An 18,746-nucleotide genomic window follows, 5' to 3' on the forward strand; every position below is an offset into this window, starting at 1 on the left:
CTATGTTCCTACATTACCTTTTTTTTGACATTGCTCTAAGGGCGATCATTTATGTTATTATTAAAGCTTGGCTGTTTTCCACAATCTATCATTATTTTAGTAGGGGTTATAAGTTCATATTTTGATTGGCGGCTCAAAGAGATTATTGAAGAATTAACTGTCTTGGATGTGGGATTATGAATACAAGTCTGTTTGTTTTGAAAAAGGATTAAATCTGCGAGGGGATTTAAATGTGTTGAATGGGCTTTCATGAATGTGAGTTTTCCTTTTAATACAGTGAAAGCTGTGATAATTAGAGTTTTATTTTATTTCATCTGAACATGTCTGCTGAAGTCTGCCCATGTTGGATGCTGGGTGTGTTGGCATGGAGGGTGTAAGGGTAAAGGGTGGTGGAGGGTACATGAGTTGGCATTAGGTTGGCATGGGGCTATAAGGGACCATGGGGTGGGTGGGGGCATGGGGTGTGGGTGTGAGAACTACAGGACCTAACATTTAACAAAATAATTGGGACACAGTCCCGGAGGTGGGCCATTTAAACAGCCCGCCTCGGCACCTGGCAGCCCTTGGTCACTTTCGATCTGCGCCTGGTGGCGGCGGGCCCGACTCCATCCCGCACACATAGAGCGATGATCCTGTCATTAGGGAGAGTTTCTTCCAAGGCAGGCACAGTGAGTCAGGAGATTTCCTGACTTACGAGCAAAAATCTGGGCATACCAATCTATCCACCCTCATCACAACTGCCCAGGTCATTGTTTACAGGTGTGAATATCTCTGCACCTCCTTCCCAGTAAAATAATGTGGGCCTCCTGTAAGCTATAACAACCATGTTACCCAGGCTTGTCATCAGCAAAATTCAGAACAGGTCACATAACCCACTTCATTCCTCAATTTTACCCTAAATTAAAGAGACAATCCCAAAACATAACAATCTAATAAAATCCTTGCATTTGTAACAATGGGAAACAGAGGGAAATTTCTCCATTAGTTGGAGTCATAGCTAGAATATTTGAAAATGGTTGTGGTTGCAAGAGGTCAATCACCTCAGTACCAGGATATTTCTGCAGCAGTTCCTCAGGGTAGGGTTCCGGCCCAAACATCTTCATCTGCTTCATCAATGACCTTCCCTCCAACATAAGGACAGAAGTGGGGATATTTGCTAATGATTGCACAGGAAAATAGCATTTGCAACTCCCCAGATACTGAAGCAGTCCTGTGCCCACATAAAGCATGACCTGGATGACATTCAGGCGTGGACTGATAAGTGGCAAGTAACATTTGCACCACACAAGTGCCAGGCAATGCCCATCTCCAACAACAGATAACCTAACCATCTCCCCTTAACATTCAATGACGTTACTACTGTTGATTCCCCCACTATCAACATCCTAGATGGGTTACCAGGACCAGGCATTGAATTGGACCAGGCATGTAAATACAGTGGCTACAAGAGCACCTGAGGATGAGAATTCTGCAGCAAGTAACTCACCTCTTGATTCTCCAAAGCCAGTCCACCAACTACAAGGCACAAATCAGGAGCGTGGTGGAATACTCTCCATAAGTGTGGCCTCAATACTCAAGAAGCTCAACACCAACCAAGACAACGTAGGCTTGTTGATCAGCATCCCATCTGCCAGCTTAAACATTCACTACCTCTACTACCAACGCAGTGTGTCAACAGTGTGCACCATCTACTTTATGCAATGCAGTAATTCGCCAAGGTTCCTTCAACAGCACCTACCAATCCCATGACCTCTACCACCTAGAAGGACAAGGGCAACAGACACATGGGAACACCACCGCCTGCAAGTCCCCTTTGAAATCATGCATCATCCCAACTGGGAACTATATCACCGTTACTTCATTGGTACTGAATCAAAATTCTGGAACTCCCTAGCAGCACTCTGGTTATACCTACACCACATGGACTGCAGTGGTTCAAGAAGGTGGCTCATTATCATCTTGTCAAGAGCAATCAGGGATGGGCATTAAATACTGACCTTGCCAGTGATGCCCATGAACAAATAATAAAGGATGTAGAAGTAAAATATGAAAAATGACAGTAAATGCTTACCATTGCAACATAAAGTCTTTTTTAAACTGATTCTCACTTTTACCATTAAACCTATGAATATACAAGGACAATTTTCCTTAGGAATCTGAAAATATTTTCAAGGTTATAATGTTGAGAATAATAAACATTTCATTAAATTCACAAGTGCAATTATAATCATGTTTTCATAAGTTGGCTTGATTAGAAAGCATCCAGTATCTGACATCAGTAAAAACCTCTTCTCTGTTTCGATGAAAAAACCAATAGATATGCAATAGATGCACAAAGACATGCCCACTGAAGATGGTATGGGTGCTGTGGTCTACAGGTGGTTTTCAATCGAACATTAAATTACTTTTCAACACAATATCAGTGGTTTCCCCCATTAAAGTATTTGCCAGCTATGATTTAATTAATCCATTTGTGTGTAAATCTAATGCAACAAATGTTCTCTTCCGTCCCACTGTTTTTTGGCCTTTGAGATCTTTTCTCTTAAGAGATATGGTTATTCAGAAATATTTTGTTTATTCCAGTTTGCTATGTGTTGTATGATTTGGTTTTATTTCAGTAGTTCCATTTTCGTATCAAGTAGAGAAAGTGAAAATAACCAAACTATCCTGTAGTGCAGTGTCCAGAAATAAGCTTAACATACCATGTCCCCACACACACTGTACTTTCCTCTCTGCCAGTTCCACTTGTTGGGTACAAGGCATTGTTTAGTAGAATTTGCCATTGGGATGAAAACCCTAAATTCTTTGACAAGCCAATGCTAACTGCGGTTTATCATCCATTAAATGAAGTTTTACAACTGACTGCAGTATTTGAAAACAAATTAACAGATTTCTGGTGGGGTCAGGAGGGTATAATTTACCGTGGAGTAACACACAGAGTTAGGAAGTAATACATCATGGGAAATGATAAGGTGGGTACCAAGGTAAAATAAAAACATTATTATAGGATTATATGCTTTGCATCAAAATATTCAATGTACAGACAGATCATGCTTAGTTGGTTAACAATGCCAAACAATTTGTTAATCAAATCCTGTTGAACCCTGTAGATTTGTTGAAACTTAAGTGGTTGCACAAGGCAATGGTTATTTCCATAAGACAATGGTTAGGCCACAATTGGTTGTCCTATTATAGAAAATTAAATCCATTGAGTGTAAGGTACAGATTTAACAGAATTATTCCAGGAGCAAGAATTTTTTATTACTAGGAAAAATTTGAGATATTAGGACTATTTCACAGGACCAGAGATAGCCAAGGAGAATTATGCATGATTTTTAATTTAAAAACTTTGATAGATTGTATAGGGAAACATCTTATAGCTGAGCAGCATTATAAATTACATTGGGCATCGAGAGAATAAAGAAAGGGGTTAGGAGAAATTTCTTATGCAGGAAGTTGTTGGAGGATGGAATTCTTTTCCTCAGGGAAAGCTGAGGCAGACAATTGCAGCTCGCAGGGAAAAATAGATAAATATTTGAAGCAGGTGGTGATATAGCTCTAGGGGAGAAGAGTGCAATGGGATTCATTTTGGACTGATCTAGCAAACAGTTGACACAGGCATGGTGAGCTGTAAGCCTTATGGTTGGCTAGATTGCAGAAGACATACTTCATTCAAACTAAAGAAAACTAGCTGATGCCTTACTCCTAGTATCCTACCCCCATCATGTGATTAAGCAGCATGGAACGATCATGCCAATTGGTATGTTTAGAATTAGCAAGTTCCTTTTTTTAAAACAAAATTCCACCAATCAAAATGAAAAACTGTTTGTATTAACTATCAATTTCGAGCTTACAGGTTGATATTGAAACTTGTTAAATGGTTTGGCCTTCTTTTTAAACTAATTGTTCCACAGGGAGTCTCCTGTTCATCTGCCATGACTTGAGCAGAATATCTGCAGAAACTTTGGAAAAATGACAAACTATCCCATATTGTGTTTATTCTGCAGGTTTGTGTGAGAGGTAAATAGACTATCAGCATAGGAGTAAACATTAAAGTAATATGCTCTCTGGACATATAGCTGACAATAGTATAGATTTGTGAAATACAATTGAAGGCAAAACAATCTCAAAGGGAGAAGGTTATTAGCTTTGCTCAGTATAACAGCACAAATTGGTGACGGGCTTTCAGATTGAAAAGTTTCTGTAGTCCACAAGGCAGCTTGTCTGGATTACATTGACTGTTGCTGGTCCACCTATGGAGAAACGTCAGAACAATAAGTATCTTGACAAACATTAGAATTTACTCCTAAAGCCACCCTTTAATGTAATTACATTGAATTGAAGTTATTTTCCTACATGGTGTGAGGTTAACAAAGGCCATTAATACTTGCTAAATTCCTACTGCCACATTTATAACATTTCCCATTCTTTGGAATTAACGAAATACCCCGGTGTTTTATAGAATCGTATTCTGGAATGTGTTCAAACAACACTGTGTACCACACAGTGAGGAGTGTGTATACGTTCAAAATTAACTTCCAGTTTTGTTCCAACGCAATTTCAAGTTATGAACTTGTCTAAACCAATAATAAACGGAGCTCATTCTAGTTCCACAAATTTGCAAAAATCACTGTAAAAATCTTCAAGTCAGCTGGAGTCAAATGAGGATCAGATTAAAAAAAGTTAATTTTATTTTTTCCCTTGAAACAGATTTTCTATATTTTACCTTTAAATATTTGAATTATTCAGGAATTATTGGCTAATTAATAGAAGACAGAGAGTTGGGATAAGGGAGGCAGTTTCAGGATGGCAACCTGTAACTAGTGGAGAGCCACAGAGATCAATGCTGGGTCCACAATTATTTACAATATATATTTATGACTTTAATGAGGGAAGTGAATGTACTATCGCCAAGTTTGCAGATGACACAAAAATAGGTGAGAAGGCAAGTGGTGAGGATGACACAGAGTCAACAGAGGGATACAGATAGGTTACGTGAGTGGACAAAAACTTGACCGATGGAATATAATGTGGGAAAATGAGAGGTTATGCACTTTAGCAGGAAGATTAGAGGAGCTGAGTATTATTTAAATGGAGAAAGGCTGCAGAAAGCTGCAGCACAGAGGGATTTGGGCGTCCTCATGAATCACAAAAAAGCTAGCATACAAGTTCAGCAGGTAATAGGGAAGGCAAATGGAATGTTGGCCTTTATTTCAAAGGGAATGGAGTATAAAAATAGGGAAGTCTTGCTAAAACTATACAAGGCACTAGTTAGACCACACCTAGGATACTGTGAACAGTTTTGGTTCCCTTATCTAAGGAAAGATATACTGGCATTGGAGGCAGTCCGGAGAAGGTTCACTAGGTTGATCCTGGGTATGGAAGGATTTGCTTATGGGGAGAGGCTGAGTAGGTTGGGCCTGTAATCATGGAGTTTAGAAGAATGAGAGGCGACCTTAAGATTCGTAGGGGGCTTGACAGGGTAGATGCTGAGAGGTTGTTTCCCCTTGTGGGAGAGTCTAGGACTAGAGGGCATAATCTCAGAGTAAGGGGTTGCCCATTTAAAACAGAGATGAGGAGGAATTTCTTCTCGCGGAGGGTGGTGAATCTGCGGAGCTCTTTACTGCTGAAGGCTGTAGAGGCTGGGTCGTTAAGTATATTCAAGGCTGAGATAGACAGATTTTTAATCAATAAGGGGATCAAGGGTTATGGGGAAAAGGCAGGAAAGTGCAGTTGAGGATTATCAGATCAGCCATGATCTCACTGAATAGCAGTGCAGACTCGATGGGCCAAATGGCCTACTTCAGCTCCCATGTCTCATGGTCTTATGGAAATCGATTAAAACTCCAATCACACTGGAATCCAGACGAAGAAAAAAAAACTGCAGTACTATGTCATGCCCAGTACAGGCTTGAAGATATTATAAACTTTAAAGCTATATTTTTAAAAATGAACACCAAAAGCTGTTTAAGATGGCTGTAGCATATCACATTACTTGGCAGTAAGCAGCTCCAGACAGTCCTGAAACTCAATCAAATACCTAATTACATATGGGCCTGAATCTTCTGGCTGACGTGTGGAGGCAGGCCCCGCTTGCCGACGCATAAAATGACGCGCAGTAATGTCAGGCGTTCATTCCAACATCACTGCACATCATTCCAATCTTCAGTTCGGCAGGCACACACCGGAGTCGGCTGTGCGCCCGCTGAACTGTCAAAGGCCTATTAAGGCCATTTAAATAGCAATTGAAATAATTAACAGTGCTGCCCATCCAACCTTAAGGTTGGTGGGCAGGCGAAGAACCCAGGCGGCCTTCACATTTTTCATGGAACCTCATCCACAGGCAGGATGAGGTTTCATGAAGGGTTTATAAATGTAATAAAAATTCTTATTAAAATTCATTGACGTGTCCAAGCTCATGTGACGCTGTCACGTGAGGGGACATGTCTGAATAATTTTTTTTTTCTTTATTTCAATCTTTTATAAGCAAAGTAATCTCCCTGAGGCAGCTTCATGCCTCAGGAAGATTTCTACGCGAAAGAGCGCAGGCCCCGACTCTCCCTCCTCCCCCCTCCCACCCACACAGGGAGCACTCAGCACTTCCGGGTGTGCGTCATGCTGGGCGGGCCTTAATTGGCCTGCCCACGTAAAATGGCAGTATGCAGCCGATCGCGGGCGGCGATAGGCTGCGCGCCCGCCCGCGTCCAGTCCCACCCAGCCCGCCCAACGGGGAGAAAATTCTCCCCATGGACAATCACAGCCACTTGTGAAATTCACACATTCCTTTGTTATGGATGTACCATCAACAGAAAGAATGATGGACAATAGAGACGTCAAAACTCAATGGACGCTGGAAGAACATGAAATGGATCCCATCGACCTTTCATTGTATTGTGATGGCTCTTCATCCCAAACACAAAGGCCTTGGCTGTCTGAAACTCCCAGGGTGTGAAAAGCCGCAACACATGATGTTTGCCAGACTAACACAGCAGTCAACACACTCCTTACTTGGAAAAGGAAGTTGGAATTGTCACAGGTCACATTGGTAAGGCTATCTGCTGTGTTTGCTTTCTGCTTTTAAAAATAACAGCAAAAGCTGTTCAGATGAGAAATGCCATGAGAGACACCATCTGAAAAGCCATCCAACCAGTTGCAAGTCAACTATGCAGCCAAGGTAAAACAGTTATATTACATATTATATTATAGGCCTGCTATGAAAGAGACTGTAGTACAGATAGTAACTCTATTGTTTTTTACTTCATCTGTAATGTTTATGAGTATGATACACATAAGCTTGCTGTTGGAAGTTATTTAAATTGGTACAAACCAATCGGAGGATAAGAAAACACTAACCTCACACATAAAAATATTTTGATTACGGACAATAAGAAAAAGGAGTCCGTCTGGTCCAATGATATTCCATTTACCGTGTATATGCATTTTACGTTTTAAAACCCAAGATGCAACATGTTGCATTTGTCAGTAATAAATTAATTCATCCGGCCAATTGCATAACTGTTCTAAATCTTTCTTGAAATCATTAACTGTATTGACATCTCCATTGTTCTCCCTATTTTGACATCTGAAAAATTTAAAAACAAAAAGCTAAAAGCTTTTTAAAAGCTCTTCGCCTCATCCGTCGCCTGCCCTCTCTAAAAAATTTAAGTTCACAGTAGGTTCAGTACAAAGATCACTAGAAACAACAAGCATGCAAATATTGATCAGTCACATGGGCTCTCTTTGTTTACTTTTTAAACCTAATTTCTCATCTAGTTTCTTCAAATGGGATTTTTCTATAATCTTTCTGAATTTTCAAATAAACAGTACAATGATTCCTTGAACTACCTGATTTATTACAACTGCAGGAGTATTTTCAAACAGATCTTCTATGTCTAAATCTATGATGGTTCTTTATTTGGTTGTTCCTACACATGTACTCCTAAATCCCACATTACAGCATGGTTTTCACTATATTACCTGCTGGTGATTTTAGCAAATGTGCCTGGGCTCGATTCTTTAGCCATTTTAAATATAAAAACTGCTTCTGCTGGCTTCCATTTCAGAAGTAACTCAGATTTGCTAATGCCACAAAGATGTGTTCAGGAGTTAGAAATGTAGGTGAAATAAATTGGGTAGAGGCTGATCTGGATATATTGGGCTTGCGTGTGGTGGGTATCCTTCAACGTGAATAAATGATGGATTTGGCTCTGGGTAATTCCATGCGTGTATAAGCCCTCGCAGGGTTACCTACTGGAAATGGCAAAACAGTAGAGAAACATAGGCAACAAAGCATCGAAGTTCCACAACCAATGTCACCAGGTCACATTAGGGAAGAGTAAACAGGGTGGATAACTGCAGCAGTTATATAAGTGTAGACGGAGGTATAGTAGTAATGTCACTGGACTAATAATCCCATTCTAATGTCCTGGGGACAAGGATTCAAATCCAACCATGGCATATGGTGGAGTTTAAATTCAATGAATAAATCTGGAACTAAAAGCTACTCAGTAATGGTCACCATGAAACGATCGTCGATTGTCATATAAATGCCATTTAGGAGAGGAAATCTATGACTCCAGACCCACAGCAATGTGGTTGACTCTTAACTGCCCAATTAGGGATGGGCAACAAATGCTGGCCTTGTCAGTGATGCCCACATTTCAAGAAACAATAAATATATACAATAATTACAACATGAGCTTCTACAAGGCCTTAGTAGAGCCATAGCTTGTACTCATCTTGATTTTGGCTTGATTGCATTGGTCTCCTCGTCACAATTTGCCAAATATTGGTGTAACCAGCACAAAAGATGACAACATTTTTAAGCACAAATTGTGTTCAATGCAAACACAAATTTCTCTAGTTTTAAAAAACAAAATTGCGCTAGAAACAGGTCCTGCCCACAAAACTGGCCACACCACAAATGTGAATTATTGAGCATTGGGAGTATCTGCTAATTGTTCTCTTTAGCAGACCTTCATGCAGGCTCCTTTGGGTGCAACGATGCGAATAAGTTTTGAAAGGTTTTGAATGAATTTCAAAAAGAAAATGACTAAGAAACTGACTACTATGCTTCAATCTAACTGGTAAACAGTGTTGCATTTTTTTAAAGTCATTTTTAGTAACTTAGAATCACTTAAAATAGGATTACTCACAAATTGGTGGATTAAAAAAAAGCTTATTTTTGGTGAGAAATTAATTTTCAGTTGTATTAACCAACCTTTACCAAATTACCACTCTCAAATATATCAAGAAATACCTTTTAAAACAATACCTTTTCTCCCTAAATCAATAACCCAAAAACAGATTGTCTGGTGATTATTACATTGCTGTTTGTGGGAGCTTGCTGTGCTCACATTGCTGCCTTTTTTATATTCATTTATGGGATGTGGGCTTCGCTGGCTGGGCCAGAATTTATTGCCCATCCCTAATTGCCCTTGAGAAGGTGGTGGTGAGTTGCCTTCTTGAACTGCTGCAGTCCATGTGGTGCAGGTACACCCACAGTGCTGTTAGGGAGGAAGCTCCAGGATTTTGACCCAGCGACAGTGAAGGAACAGGAATATATTCCCAAGTCAGGATGGAGTGGGGCTTGGAGGGGAACTTGCAGGTGGTGGTGTTCCCACCTGTCTGCTGCCCTTATCCTGCTAGATGGTAGCGATCGTGGATTTGAAGGGTGCTGTCCAAGGAGGCTTGGTGAGTTCCTGCAGTGCATCTGGTAGATGCTGCCACTGTGGGTCAGCGGTGGAGGGAATGAATGTTTGTGCATGGGGTGCCAATTGAGCAGGCTGCTTTGTCCTGGATAGTGTCAAGCTTCTTGAATTTTGTTGGAGCTGCACTCATCCAGGCAAGTGGAGAGTATTCAATCACACTCCTGACTTGTGCCTTGTAGATGGTGGGCAGGCTTTGGGGAGTCAGGAGGTGAGTTACTCATCACACAATTCCTAGCCTCTGACCTGCTCTTGTAGCCACAGTATTTATATAGCTAGTCCAGTTTAATTTCTGGTCAGTGGTAACCCCCAGGATGTTGATAGTGGGGGATTCAGTGATGGTAATGCTACTGAATGTCAAGGGGAGATGGTTAGATTCTCTCTTGTTGGAGATGGTCATTGCCTGACACTTGTGTGGCGTGAATGTTACTTGCCACTTGTCAGCCCAAGCCTGGATCCAGGACTTTTGGACATGGACTGCTTCAGTATCCGAGTCGCTGCAAATGATGTTGATCATTGTGCAATCATCAGCAAGCGTCCCCACTTCTGACCTTTTGATGGAAGGAAGGTCATTGATGATGCAGCTGAAGATGGTTGGGCCGAGGACACTATCGTGAGGAATTCTTGCAGTGATGTCCTCGAACTGAGACGACTGATCCCCAACAACAACAACCATCTTCCTTTGTGCTAGGTATGACTCCAACCAGCAGAGAGTTTCCCTGATTCCCATTGACTCCAGTTTTGCTAGGGATCCTTGATGCCACACTCAGTCAAATGCTGCCTTGATGTCAAGGGCAGTCATTCTCACCTCACCTCTGGAGTTCAGCTCATTTGTCCATGTTTGAACCAAAGGTATAATGAGGTCAGGAGCTGAGTGGCCCTGGCGGAACCCAAACTGAGCGTCAGTGAGCAGGTTTTTATTAAGCAAGTGTTGCTTGATAGCACTGTTAGTGACCCCTTCCATTACTTTCCTGATGATCGAGAGTGGACTGATGGGACGGTAGTTGGCCGGGTTGGATTTGTCCTGCTTTTTGTGTACAGGACATACCTGGGCAATTTTCCACATTATCAGATAGATGCCAATGTTGTAGCTGTACTGGAACAGCTTGGCTAGGGATGTGACAAGTTCTAGAGCACAAGCCTTCAGAACTATTGCTGGAAATTTGTCAGGGCCCATAGCCTTTGCAGTATCCAGTACCTTCAGCCGTTTCTTGATATCACATGGAGGGAATCAAATTGGCTGAAGACTTACATCTGTGATGCTGGGGACTTCCAGAGTAGATCGAGATGGATAATCCACTCTGCATTTCTAGCTAAAGATTGTTGCAAATGCTTCAGCCTTATCTTTTGCACTGATGTGCTGGGCTCCCCCATCATTGAGGATGGGGATATTCGTGGAGCCGCCTCCTCCAGTGAGTTGTTTAATTGTTCACCACCATTCACGACTGGATGTGGCAGGACTGCAGAGCTTAGATCTGATCTGTTGGTTATGGAATTGCTTAGCTCTGTCTATCACTTGCTGCTTATGCTGTTTGGCACACAAGTAGTCCTGTGTTGTAGCTTCACCAGGTTGACACCTCATTTTTAAGTATGCCTGGTGCTGCTCCTGGCATGCCCTCCTGTACTCTTCATTGAACCAGGGTTGATCCCCTGGCTTGGTGGTAATGCCAGAGTGGGGGGTATGTAGGGCCACTAGATTACAGATTTTGTTAAGTACAATTCTGCTGCTGATGATGGCCCACAGTGCTTCATGGATGCCCAGTCTTGAGTTGCTAGATCTGTCCAAAGTCCATCCCATTTAACATGGTGGCAGTGGAGGGTATCCTCAATGTGAAGACGGGATTTCATCTTCACAAGGACTGTGCAGTGGTCACTCCTACTGATACTGTCACAGACAGATGCATATGCAGCAGGCAGATTGGTGAGGATGAGGTTAAGTATGTTTTTCCCTCTTGTTGGTTCCCTCACCATCTGCCGCAGACAGAGTCTAGCAACTATGTCCTCTAGGACTCGGCCAGTTCAGTCTGCAGCAGTGCTACCGAGCCACTCTTGGTGACGGACATTGAAATCCCCCACCCAGAGTACATTCTGCGCCTTTGCCACCCTCAGTGCTCCCTCTAAGTGGTGTTTAACATGGAGGAGCACTGATTCATCAGCTGAGGGTGGGCGGTATGTGGTAATCAGCAGGAGATTTCCTTGACCATGTCTGACCTGATGCCATAAGACTGCATTATCACTCACAAATATATCAAGAAATACCTTTTAAAGCAATACCTTTTCTCCCTAAATGAATAACCCAAAAATACAGATTATCTGGTGATTATTACATTGCTGTTTGTGGGAGCTTGCTGTGCTCACATTGCTGCCTTTTTTATATTCATTTATGCAAGGGGTTCACAGTCAAAGTTGAGGACTTTCAGGGCAACTCCCTGCCAACTGTGTACCACTGTGCTGCCATCTCTGCTGGGCCTGTCCTGCCATATGTATGTTGATCGTGGTGTCTGGGACAGTGTCTGTAACGTATGATTCTGATAGTATGACTATGTCAGGTTGTTGCTTGACTAGTCCGAGAGACAGTTCTCCCAATTTTGCCACTAATCCCCAGATGTTAGTAAGGAGGAATTTGCATCATCGACTGGGCTGAGTTTGCCTGTGTCATTTCCGGTAGTCTGTCCAGTTTCATTCCTTTTAGGCTTTGTAGCGGTTTGAAACAACCGAGTGGCTTGCTAGACCATTTCAGAGGGTATTTAAGAGTCCGTGGGCCTGGAGTCACATGGAGGCCAGATGGCAGAGTTAGTGAACCAGATGGTTTTTTATGACAATGGTTTCATGATCATCAATAGGCTTTTATTGAATTCAAATTTTAAAGTTAAATTCATGGTGGGGATTTGAACCAGGGTCTCCAGTGATAATACCACTATGCCACCACCTCTCCGTTTCTTACATTACAACAGTGACTACAATTCAAAAGCAATTTCTTGGCTGTGAATTCCTTTGTTGTAATCAAATATGCTATATAAATGCAAGTCTTTCTTTCTTTAGCTCAAATCAGAAAAATATGTCATCATTATGACAGAAATACTAAGCAGTTAGCTATATCCCAGCTTCTGATTACACTCAAATCTGCTTGAGTTTTGTTGTCTTAGAGCAAGACATCAACAGAATGCCATGATTCCATCAAAGTCTTATACCTCTTGACTTGGATCAAGTTTTGGAACAGGATACAGAAACACACATGGTTCTCTTTTGGGTGTCTCTTATGAATTATGAATCTAAAGAATTAGGTGATTTTAACTTATAAGATTGCAGTAGATGGATGTTGAAAACTTATGTATTTGCTTCAACAATAATAGTGTTTGTCAATGATGTGGCTCAGTCAAGTGCACACTAATCCAATTATGTTTTGTAGAATATCCATGAACAACACATGCAGTGCACAGCATTCTTTGATTTGGTAACTTGCATTGTAAAGTTGGGGGTGATTTAGTCAAACATATTTATTACAATAGTTACACAAACCTAGATTTTCCAGTTGATCTTACTTTAACGCTGGTGTTAACCTGGTTTAATAAATGAGTTAACGCTTGGATTAAAATAACACTGCTTAGAAGTTCTATGCTGTGCCTTATAAACGCAATCCATTAATCATACTCACTTAATGGAAAGTAGGTGTCCTGCCCAACATCCTGACGTGCTGCCTCAATGGCACGTTTCACAGCAAATAAAGTTGCACAGGACATGCACTGGGGAGGTTCTCCAGAGGCCTTGGAGCGAAGCACACCCATTGGGTTGGGTGCATTCTTTAGTAGCTCGATGTTGAAGTTGATAGGTATACTCTGATAGACAAAACACAACCAAGATGATCTTATCAACAGCTGCACTAACATTTATATATTCTACAGTTTCTGAATGCTTTTGATATGTCTTATCTGGTCCTCAAATGTACCAATCAAAGTTCATCCTATGTTTTCTGCTTCTGGTATACCCATTATCTTCATTCCAGCAAATACTGCAATACAGTAACCTTTTTCAGTTCTAACCTACTTACTGAATATATTTCAGCAAAAAGGAAAGCAGTCAATTTAGGAAAGTTAAGGCAAGGAGGGAATGGATTTTTAGTTCATTTTTTCTCCCCTACCAGTCCAAGTGAACATTCTTTATATGTGAACCTAGTCTGTGAATGCCGACAGGCCATTGAAACTCAGAGGGGAACAAAGGCACATAAACTGGGCAGAGAGCTCAACCCTGTTTTACTGGTAAGTGAACTCGGTGAAAACAGTAGATGAGTGATCAAGATTGGGAATGCTAGCTGACTTTCTCTTTCCACATCTGTGGGCACTGAGACTGTTTATAGCACCTACAACATAACCCCAAATCACTTCAGCTAGATTAGCCCAGATCAACGGTCAGCATTTGATGCAGCATCGTGTTATGTCTATTAAGCATCTGCACATTGCTGAAAATCTCAAGACCAGCTAGAACTTCCTGTTTAAAGGTGTAAAATAAATTGGGTTCTATGGCACCCTCAGCCTCTCCTCCAAGGTCCAACCTGTTAAACAAACAGCCTATTATCAGCTATGGTTTAGTGGTCACCTCTGAATCACAAGGTCATGGGTTCAAGTCCCACTCCAGAAGTGTGAGCAGAAAGTCTGGGGTGACACTCCAGGGCAGCACTAAGGGAGTGCTGCTCCATCAGAGGTGCTGTCTTTTGGATGAGATGTTAACTGTCAACCAGAGATGTGGAAAGATCCCATGGCACTATTTGTAAAAGCAGCAGCAGCGTTCACCCCAGTGTCCTGGCCAATATTTATCCTGCAACTAACATGAGTAGTAATAGGTTATCTGATCATTATCACAATGCTGTTTGTGGAACCTTGTGTGTGTAAATATTCAATATTACATCAATGACGACACTGCAAAAGTAATTCATTGGTTGTAAAGATGATCCTGAGATCATTAAAGTTGCTCTGTGAATGCAGCTATTTTTTTTTTCTTGATTGTGATCTGGCCAACCAGTTTGAGAAAGATTTATACTGTGGAACCTGTTGAATTGAGAATAATTGAGGTGCACTAAGGGGAAGATAGCTAAGCACATGGGGGAGAAAATAGAAAGATGTTCTGATAGGGTGAGATGAAGCAGGGTAGGAGGAGATTTGTGTGGAGCATAAACACTGGCATAGATCTATCAGGCTGAATGGTATGTTTCTGTCCTATAAGATTCTATGCAATTCTATACTGAAAAAGTTAACAATATTTGTAAATCATGTCAAATAGGGATAGGCAATAAACGATGGCCTAACCAGTGATGCCCACATCCTGTGAATGGATAAAAAAGCAATCTAAGAACTGACTTTTTCATCTTCACACTGCCCTCTTTTCAAAGATCAGTTTCAGTAATTTTTTGCAGTCATTTCTGATATCAGCAGCAGACACTTTGATCAGGTACACATAAATGAGGTGGTAATTTTCTGTCCTTTATGCTCAATCATAATAATGACATAAAACTCATATCCATTAAGCTATGCTTAAAATGGAAATAAGATGAAAGTGGCAAATTTATTCAATTGTTGCCTTTTCTCTAATGCCAACCACATTGGCCTGAATTTTTGCTTGTAGAGTCGGGGCAATTCCCAGATCTGGAAACCCGGGTCGGGAAAAAATGCACCAGAAGTTTGGACTTTTGGTCCGGGGTGGTGGGTGAAAATGGGAATCATGTCGGGTGATCCTGGAAAAAGGTCCGATGCTACTGGGTGCAGAGGCAGGCTGGGCGAAAGGCCGGCCTCGGTGCTGTGGCGCTTTGTGCAAGATATGAAAACATGAGTACAACAAAAAAAAAGCCTTCCAGCCCCCACCACCCACTCAACACACACACACTCCATGCCCAATACCTGCCAACCTATGCCCCTCCACCCAGCCCCTATGGCCCCTCATATCCTCCATGCCAACCTATGCCTCTCCACCCACCTCCCAGGGCTCTTCATAGACCCAATGCCAACAATGCCAGCTCATGCCAACCCATGCTCCCCACTCACCACCCTTTGTCCTTATATCCTCCATGCCAACTCACTTAGTATCCAGGGGTCTAGAACCAGTAGACACAGTCTCAAAATAAGGGGAAAGCTATTTAAGGCTGAGATGTGGAGGGAATTTCTTCACTCAAAGGGTGCTGAATCTTTAGAATTCCCCACCCCAGAGGGCTGTGGAAGCTCAGGCACTGAGTATGTTCAAGACAGAAATCGATAGATTTCAAGGGATATGGGGATAGCGCGGGAAAATGGTGTTGAGGTTGACGAGCAGCCACAATCTAGTTTAATGGCGGAGTAGGCTTGAGGGGCTGAATGGTTTACTCCTGTTCCTATGGGCAGACCTCAGAGCTCATGCTAAGTTTAAATAATATTAAATGTCTTAAGTGTCTATGAATTCACTCTTCTTAAGAAAAAACACTTCCATTGATAAAAACCCATTCACTCAATTTAACTTCAACTATTTAATCGCTCATAACAAGAAACATTTGTATTCATAGTTCCATTTCAAAGACTTTACTAGCACTTGGAGCTGTCAATCAACCTGTGAACTGACAGACATCCCACATAACAATAGGTTGTGAAATTAGTCATGCAGCATTAATCCTATAATACTAACCCTCAGGCTTATTTTAATACACAGAATGAAATAGCAAGCAAGTTTTTTCAATATTTCAAAAGCAGGATATTTAAATTCCTTGAAAGCTTGACAGTTCTAATGAGTTTATCCACTTTTTACACACAATCATGTCTAATTTTAAAAATTCCAAAGGTCACCTTGCCTCTCCCAAAGGGCACCTTCTCTCTCCCAAAGGGCACCTGCCTCCCCCAAAGGTGTCCTGGGACCATATCCAAAAGGGTACCCTACCTCTCCAAATAACTTTGTTAACTTTAGACTTCCTCCACCAAGTCTAAAATGCACAAGTCATGTTTCGGACATCTCACGTTCCAAAGTCAGATCAGTCTGAAGGCAGCTGCACTTTAACATGTGCAGTTGCCTCTGTGAAACATGAATTTGCAATTTTAAACTCACCCCCGTTCCCCCCAACCCCCAGCAAAAATGGCGGAGGCCAGGTTTGGGGGCGGGACTCCCGGATCCGGGCCTCCGCAGCCATTTTCGCAAAGGCAGAAAGCCTCTCTGTCTGTGCAAAAATTCAGGCCTTTGTTATTTGTCTTTGCATCATTTATTGAGAGGCTGACATTATCTCAGAATCTTGCGCTGTCTAACTTTAACTTATCCACCCAAATGTAATACCTGTTACATCTCTGGCTTTTTTACGCAAACTCACCAACTATACACACAGGACGGGTAAACTTTAATTTATTCTATTTATTTTCTATTTATTTGAAGACTAGAACTAATACATATGCACATTACAGAAGGGCTCAACAAACAAGTTTACCCTATGGATTCACACACACAACAACCACCATCAACACTAACAGCAACACAAGCTTGCTAGTCACATGCTGTTTTATGTCCTGGTTCCTCGATGACAGGTATACATCATTTCAATATTCTCTTAAAGTGATATTGTAACATTTTTTTAAATCCAAAGATAACATTGCATACATTAAGAGCAATTATACATAATACATGTCAAGGTGGTTGCAAAAACAATTTATACAAAAGATAGATCTCCTTTCATCATTTAAGGGTTTAACAGTCTATATAACGTGCAAGTGGCTTACTGATCCTCCTGGGTCTTATAACGGTATAACCTTCCTGAGCTCTAGACTCATTACTTCAGTGTTCTTGACTTGTAGGTGCATTGACATCCTGTGTATAATCAGAGTGCTGATTCCTTTCATAGTGTCCTTCCACAATTTCTCTTTCCAGGTTCATCTTGAGAAGTGTTCTAGACACAATTGGACTGCTGGATGTTATACAGTTGGACAATTCCTTTAGCTGGCTTCTGCCCCTCCTAATGTCACACCATTCAGTGTTGTAACCCCACAGGATCTAGGCTCATTGCACATTTTAGATATTTCCATTCCCTGGATGTGATGTACGACCGGAGCCTTTTGTCCTATGTTCAGACTAGGCAGTTCCCCACCTGCATGTCAGCAGTGTGCCTTCTTCATTCTCCCTTGTTTTGAGAAGTTTCTCCTGAATTCCTGAGAAACTGGACAGGTGACGGCTTGGCAAGGGTGTCTTAACTTGCCTCCCGAATATGATTTCCACTGGTGACAGTAAGCCCATGTCTAAGGGAAAGCAGGTGCTTGCACCTAAGTATCCTTCAAGTATAACATGGCAACACAGAGTTTGTGTTTAGTTTCTCTGCACTTCATAATTACTGCCTTAATGGTGCGGACCATTCACTCCGGAAGGCCATTGGATCTGGGATAGTGTGGCAAGGCTGTCACACAGTTTATGTCCCATTTGGCACATATATCCCTAAAAGGTCTGCCTGTAAATTGTGGCCCACTGTCTGATAAAAGCTCTTCAGGCGTACCAAACAAACTGAACATTGCATTCATTGTGTCTGCCACAGACACCCTGAGGTATCCTTAAATTGTTTGATGATTAGGAACTTCGAAAACGAATCAGTGACTAGGAGAGAGTCCTCACCATGGACAGTGAATAATCCTGTTGCAATTTAGGATCAAGAGTGCGGTGGAACCTCATGAGGGTGTAGTGATTATGTGTGTTGATGTGGTTTTGTGACTCTGCCATGCTTCACACATCCTCACTACCTTTTCAATATCGTTGTTAATCTCTGGCTAATATGCAGTTTCCCTTGCCAGGTGCCTCATCTGTTCTATGCCCCCCTGGCGTAACTGTGACAATATGTCCTGGTGAAGAGCTTTAGGTACAAGCACCTGCTTTCCTTTAAAAATCATGCTTCTTGAAATACCTATCTCTGAAATATCATCTCTGTACGGCCAAAAATAGGTCAGGGTGTCTGGCACTCTTTGTGTTGCATCAGGCAAAGCTTCTACAATAACTCCATAATGCCTTCAGTGGTGGATCATTTGCTGTTCCCCCTTGAAGCTGGTTGCACTTGCGTTGACC

The 18,746-nt window shown here is 41.7% G+C and overlaps 1 protein-coding gene across 1 annotated transcript in view; it reads right to left on the minus strand.

Annotated features, from left to right (window-relative positions):
* Nucleotides 1-2,814: 2,814 nt before the first annotated feature.
* The window catches only part of LOC144694130 (uncharacterized), a 220,675-nt gene continuing 204,743 nt past the window's right edge, over nt 2,815-18,746 (minus strand). The window contains exons 30-31 of the mRNA XM_078564486.1: nt 13,363-13,543; nt 2,815-4,253 (exon numbers count right to left, since the gene is read on the minus strand). Coding sequence (XP_078420612.1) covers nt 4,186-4,253; nt 13,363-13,543 — 249 coding nt within the window. The 3' untranslated portion in view covers nt 2,815-4,185. The remainder of the gene's footprint in view (nt 4,254-13,362; nt 13,544-18,746) is intronic.

The sequence above is a fragment of the Cetorhinus maximus genome, chromosome 2, assembly GCF_964194155.1.
Source record: "Cetorhinus maximus chromosome 2, sCetMax3.hap1.1, whole genome shotgun sequence".
Classification (NCBI taxonomy): domain Eukaryota; kingdom Metazoa; phylum Chordata; class Chondrichthyes; order Lamniformes; family Cetorhinidae; genus Cetorhinus; species Cetorhinus maximus.